Raw genomic sequence first — 6,838 nt, 5'->3', positions numbered from 1 at the left:
GTCTGAGAAGGTCAAGTGGCACGTCATCATTTTGCTACAGATTTATTTCCGTGTGAATTAATGAAACGGTACACACAATTCCAGGAAAAAAAAAAGAAAAAAAAAAAAATCTTTTATAGGCCCATAATCCTTCTTTCACAGTACAACGCAACAGTAAAGGATTTAGTCAGTGTAAACAGAAGGTCCAATAGTGATCATCGGCTATCACAGATCAGCTGCACAAACACCACAACTACGGAGTTAATGCCATTACCACACAAATCGACAGTACTAGTACAAATCATAACTTTACCTACAATGCTTTTTCGTGTGCAAAAACCATGAAAATTCAATTTACAGAAGAAGGGCACCTTCACTAAATCTCTGTGGGAGCTGTAAACTGCCTCCTCGGGGCTGCCTTTTCTATTTGGCAAAAGGTCTCGGGGCCTGATTCTCCACGGTACCCTTAACTTCATCTGCAGCACGCAAGCCATCAGGGTCTGCATCTGAAAACCAGGCACGCGTGTATTCTCCGCTGCAGCAGGACAAAGAAAGTAATCAGCTGGGGATGAATCCGAGTCATTTATTAAATCACTCCTGAATTTCAGCTTAGATTCATTCAGTCACCAAGACTATTCAAAACGGTCCTGGTTATATTATGTATGGATCATAAGAGTTCACAGGTAACCCAGAAAATCATCATTTGTTAACTTTTTTTTTCTTTAAGGCGCTAACCAAACTGTCACTGGCGTCAAAAGCTGAGGCTTATGGTAACGTGTTGGCAAGCTTAAAGAGAGTGGATAAACCACTGAAGTCAAAGGGTCAGAGAAAGAGAGAAACGCCACCAAGGCTACGGTAAAACATCAGGCTGTGGCCACCTCACAGCGCTTGGCCGCAAAATTGCGCCTCAGCCAGGGATTGCCCGGGAGGGAGCCCTGTGCCGCCCTTACGCTGCACCGGTGCCAGGGGCCTGGTGATGGGACCGCAGGCTTTCGGGGGGAGCAGAACCATTCTGCACCTCCGGCTGCACCAACGCCAGCTTTGTAAATTGAACTCATAGTCAGATTATACAGGAAAAAACAAGAGGTAGTTATTTATCATACCTCTTCAGACAGGCAAAACAAACAAAAAACAGGATGTAGAAGTGATGCAGTAAACCTAAAGTCAACAGGTACCTACTTTTTTTTTTGTTTTTCCTTCTTTGTTTGTTTGTTTTTTTTTAAACACACGAAGTTAAGTTACAGACATCATATAAAATGCACGCTTTATGGAATTCCTGCATAGCAGGAAACAAAGAGGCTAGCGCTAATCCAACAGCTACATCAACAGCAAGACTGCCATTTACCGGTGCAAGGAAGATGTCCTGTCTAAATATAAACAGAGCGTTACCCCCCTTCTAGAGGAGTCCTATGGCAACACTTAAACATTTTGTTCAGAAGGAAAAAGAAAGCATTTTCGTGGGGATAAAATGCCAAAATAATTAGTCTCACATCCATATATTTAAGGCAATGTTACTTAGACCTGAGAAAATGAAAAAAAAAAAAAAAAGTTTAAATTTATTTTCTCAACTATACATATATGCTAAAAATTTCAGTATTTCCCTGTCTCCTCCAACTCTCAGGTGGTGCTGGGGAAAACAGCCGTGGGGAAACTGCTCTGAGGTCTCAGGGTCGGATCCTGGGAGATGCAGAGTTCGTTCCAAGGAAAGCCAATGGAAGCTGCGAATGCTTGGACTCGCCCAGCTCTTTTTCTTATATTCTCTTTTGAAACACCTCTGTTTAAGCCCTCTGAAGAGGGTTAACTCCAGAACGGGCCTGTAGTGCACCGGTAACCCTGAAAGGTTTGTACAGCAAAACTGCAGCTAAAATAGACAAAATTACATACAGTAAATTTCTGTGATTCCCCCTTTTCAGGAGAAAAAGAAGGATGGCAGGGTTAACAATTTCACTGCACCTTTAGCCATTCCCATAACTACAGAGTAAATCCTTTAACACTAGTGTGAAATCGCAAATTGTTCTGTGCTCTTCCTTGGAAAATAAAAATTAAAAAACAAACAAAATCAACTCGCAAACATTTCTCATTAAATGGTAAGAGACACGAGAGAGATCAGGCGGGGATTACAGACACACAACATGCTAAGGAGTTATTAAACAAAGTGCAACGATGTTTGACTATACAGGACGGACGGACAACTCCCCTTCAGTACCACCTAGATGCTCAATACCTCTGGAGAGGTCCGGAGGTACCGTGTCAATCTGCAGCCGTAAAACTTGTGTCCGAGGTTGGCCAGACTCCGCGGCCCCGCGTGCAACTGCGGGAGCTCTGCACATCTCAGCTATGCCCATAACTGCAGGAGAAGGGATTCGCTCGCACAAAGACACGCTCGCTTCCCAAATTTAGTGAAAATTCATTGCCAATTGAGAATTTGATGGCTGGTTCTAGAAAGCTGCTTGAGCCACCACTGAAAGATGGGCTCAGCCCTAAAATCCATGCATGCCTGGTGTAGTTTCTGTGGGATCACCTCCTTCTCCTAAACTAGACTACGGACAGAAACCAGCCCTCCCTCCTGCCCCGACCCGAGCAGCCAGACGCCCGCAGTCCTTGCTATCAGCCGTGGCCGGTGCCTGCCGTTAGCCCGCTATAGCAAGGCTTGGGCAGAGCGTCACTAAAAAGCAGAAAGTCTCCAGGTCCCAGCTCGGGTTCCCACAAAGCCAACAAGTTTATCACCAGCCACTGCCCGGCAAGAGGGTCTGTGGGCAGATTTTTTGCTGATATTTCAACTGTGACTATCCAAAGATCGGAGACAAAAAAAACCCCAAAAAACCAAACAATCCTCATCTGAATACAAAGCGATTTCCACTGCTCGCCAGCACCTCGCCACCCTCCTCTCCCAGGCTCAAAGGATGAACAGGGAGTCAGCTCCTTTACTTACCCCGCTGGGAACTAAACCCTTGTCAAATCACACATTAAAGAAGCTCACTGTGTGCAAAAGACTCTTACGCTAAAACAGTTCCACCCTACACAGTGCAGTCAACACAGTTTTTAACTTAAATTCGCAGCTTGTTCTTTACAAGTGCTTGGCAGAGAATATTTATATTCTTCTGACACCATATAAATAATATTTATACAGCTTAGACATTTCGAGACATGCATTAGACTTTAGGTAGTACATATTTCTTGATCATATATGCAAATATTACTGTCAATTAAACCGAGCAACCTTATGCTGGACCATGTCTTGCGTTATCCAGGACGTTTGATGGTGGCTCCGAATCGTCCATGGGAAGGACCAGGCGCGTTCCCCGGATTACAAGTTCATGGTCCCCAAAAGCAAGCTCCCGATCGAGCGCGTCTTCAGAGCTGTTTCCCACGAACCGCCGCGACGTGCCGCTGGATGCGACTGAGTCGGTGTTGACGGTGGAATCCCCGTAGGTCAGACTGATGTCCCCATCGTTCAAAATGAGGTCAGAGTCATCGTCCTTCAGCTGCTCTTGATTCTGGGCAACAAACAGGAGGAAAGCTCTGTTTAACTCTTCCTGAATAGCTATGCTTGAAATCGCACGGTGGCAGTGAATGAGCAGATAGAGGCATGGACCCACGGACTCCCCTGCACCATGACCATAACCAGATGTGCCACACAGGCATCTCTGAGCCCAAGAGACTCGCACAACACCCTAACTTCTGCCTAAAAGGGCGCTCTCAGCTCTTCCTTCTGATGCCATAAACCAGGTACATGAGGAATGCAGTTTTGAGTGGCTTTGACCGGACTAAAATACCCATGACCACAGGAATTGCATCGCTGACCCACCAGAGCCATCTCTGTTTTGTGCAGGGAACTCAACGCTGATACTTTGCAGGAAGGGCAAGAAAACTCCTGCCACGGAGAGCTGCCACTGCAAGGGGCTCCTGGCCATGGCAATGCCCCAAGTGCTGCGGCCCTGCCGCAGAGCCGTGCCGGCACCAGCCACCTGCAGAGCCATGGGAGGCCAAACCTGACGAGCGAACTCAGCTCCTCGAAGAGTGCGGGTGCACGCAGGCTCTGCAGTGATGGTGAAAGAGGTCACTGCCTACGGGCTCTCCAAAGCTGCTCGTCATCTCCCTGCCCCTCTGGGCTGCTCAAACATGGGCTCTTTACCATTTCAGGAGAAAATCAGCCCCAGTTCAGATGCTGGCAACGTTTTTGGTTGCAAGTGATGCAGCTGAAGGGGCTACAGGAATGGCTCAGCTGCAAGGCTGGAAGAAAGCGGGGGATGATGAAATTTGTCCTGGGGAAGGACACCCATGACAGCTTCCTCGTGACAGCCTCATTGAGCCAGTCACTGAGGAACCACCACGAATACACCACGAGTCCCTTCATGACCAAAGAGTCAGCTGGAAAAGCAAAATGCCCACAGGAATTAGCTCATCCATCAGCCACAGTATCTGACCTCCCCCCCAGGCTCCCAGCTCAATGCTGCAGAGCAGCATCCAAAAACTACACAGAAACGTAAACACGTCAAACTCCACCAACACCGCAACAGAAAGGACACCGATGGACTCACTTCGTATGCCTGAGGACTCGTCAGGCACCGGGCAACAGGCCCACAGCACCCCGGGAGCGTGGTTGTCAGAGGAGGACCACTGTGCGTCAGCAGAGGCTTTAGATAGCTGCGGAGAGGGTTAAGGAATAACAGGGAATAGGGTGATGTCAGTAAGTCGAGGGGTGGGATACAGAGGCAGCGGTGAAGGACTCGGTGTCTTCAGGAAATCACAGGAAGTAAAGAAACACAAGTCCCTGGAGGCACAAGAACTGTAGGGATGAGCAGCGTGAATGCAACCAAACGGACCAGGACACAGTGCCGGTAAGAAAAGGCTTGGCAGCATCACTTGTCCCTTCATCCTATGCCTCTCAGCCTGGCAGATTGCTCCTCCACCAATTCATGGCAAAGCATTTGCAAGGGACGAGCGGCACAGATCTAGCAAGAGGGCTACAAATGAGGAGACCTCCTGCCCTTCCTGCCCACCTGCCACAAGAATCAAGGACCCCCTGAGCTTCCACCCTCAGAGACCCCAGCTTTGAACTCAGCTACTGCTCCATTCCCAGTTAACAGCGGGTGGAAATGGTCATTTCTCTCGGCCACAGGGACAAGGAGGTGTAAATAAAAATCAGCCCTGATGGGAAAGCACTCGCTGGCTCCTCTGCTAAGCGGGAAGCAGATCACATTCTGAGTCAACGGAGTTGCTTCGGCAGATGGGATTTGGCACGGCACACACCAACCACCATTCAAGGATACTTGTGATCGAAGTTGTACCACATGCGGAAGAGCCAGGCGCTTTCTGCCTTCGTACTCCTCCTCTCGCTCTCCGGGACACCCTGCGGGAGAGTGAAACATTAAGCAGCAGTGGCAAGGTGCCACGACCTGGATCGGGGCCAGGAGCTCCCACAGGGCACCAGGTTATCCCCAGGGGGGCATAAGGAGACACACACCTTCCCACTGCCTCTTCAGAAAAAACCTTTGGGTTGCAGCGAGTATAAGGACATTCACATCACGACAGGCTGAAGGTGCTTCCAGCACCACGCTCTGCATTTAGCAGCGTGCAACAGCCTTAGGGAGCTGGTATCAAAGCACAGAGTGACCATTTTTCTGCTAGAGCCTTCCAGTTTCTGGCCCCAAGTCTTAAAATGCCTCAGAGCCAGCAGCTGCATCCAGACATCACATTTAATAGTGACTGACAGGTCCAACCTCCATCAAATCTCGCCTGAGATTTCTGTATGCAAATAATCGTGTGTTATGGGGACTCCTGGCTTCCTTTTAGTGGAAGAAAAAATATAATACTGTTTGGAGGGGACTATGAATACAATTATATATTTCACAGAAATTTGGCTTTCAGATTTATGGCTCTGGGCTGCCTTTAGCATTTGACGCTTTATCTCCAGGAGGTGAACAGCCCAATAAATGGCTCTGAATAAAATGAACCTCCAAGGTGCAAACCCCACAGCACGACCGGGCTGCAGATGCACAGATGAGGCAGTTTGGGGCTACCAGGCAGGAAAACTCCCGATGCCACAGGGCTCCAGCATTTATCTGAGCACAGCTGGTGGTTCCTGGGCTGCCATGTAACTACCCACAGGAAACATGGGGGCAAAGGAGAGGGCGAGGGTACCCATGGGTAAAAGCGGGACAGAAGATACTACATAAAATGGGTCAGTAAATGGTGTTTCTGTACTGCCCTGGACACTGGGATGAGGCAGAGAGCCTCCATTTCATGCACATTTTGGTATTTATTTCAAACTCAGCAAGGGAGAGACTGAATCTATTGCAGCAGTAACATGGACTGACTAAACAGTCCAGCGTTTCTTCTTTGCCCTTCTTTCCAACTGAATGAAAGCAAGCCTCGTGAGAGCCACAGAGAGCACAGAAAGGCCATGACTCCCACTGACTGCAAACTCTTTCACCAGAGGAGCTAAAAACCCTCCCACAGCTGGAAGGGAGCGGAGCACAGAGGGGCATTGACATCGTCTCCGACGTAACCCCCGCACCGAGCACAGTGCAAATTCCTCTGCAGAGGCTGCCCGGCGCTGCTGCACTCACCACGTTCTCCTGATCCGCATCCACACCGACCCTGCGGAGCAGAAAACAAGCACAGGGTTAGGACAAGCAATGCCAGGTGGGTAGGACTGTGCTTCAGGGGGAAGGACGGGGTCTTCCTCTTGTCCCTTAAAACTGAGCACCTTAACGTAAGAGTGGGACGAGGGAGTGGATGTGCTGTGCCAGGGGAGCCCCATGCACGCCGCACTCACCGGATATTCAGACAGGACAGCATGGCCGTGGTGCCCCCACCGAAAACCCACACCGTGAAGAAGACGATGAGGAGCGTC

At 49.1% G+C, this 6,838-nt stretch overlaps 1 protein-coding gene across 1 annotated transcript in view; it reads right to left on the bottom strand.

Annotated features, from left to right (window-relative positions):
• Positions 1-328: 328 nt before the first annotated feature.
• Positions 329-6,838, bottom strand: part of SLC9A6 (solute carrier family 9 member A6) — an 18,316-nt gene continuing 11,806 nt past the window's right edge. Inside the window, exons 11-15 of the mRNA XM_035898512.1 lie at positions 6,761-6,833; positions 6,552-6,582; positions 5,253-5,332; positions 4,521-4,626; positions 329-3,476 (exon numbers count right to left, since the gene is read on the bottom strand). Coding sequence (XP_035754405.1) covers positions 3,201-3,476; positions 4,521-4,626; positions 5,253-5,332; positions 6,552-6,582; positions 6,761-6,833 — 566 coding nt within the window. The 3' untranslated portion in view covers positions 329-3,200. The remainder of the gene's footprint in view (positions 3,477-4,520; positions 4,627-5,252; positions 5,333-6,551; positions 6,583-6,760; positions 6,834-6,838) is intronic.

This window comes from Egretta garzetta, unplaced genomic scaffold (genome assembly GCF_000687185.1).
Source record: "Egretta garzetta isolate BGI_Z169 unplaced genomic scaffold, ASM68718v1 scaffold220, whole genome shotgun sequence".
Taxonomy (NCBI): Eukaryota; Metazoa; Chordata; class Aves; order Pelecaniformes; family Ardeidae; genus Egretta; species Egretta garzetta.
Note: the sequence above shows the minus strand (reverse complement) of the source record. Positions and strands in the feature narration are given on the sequence as shown.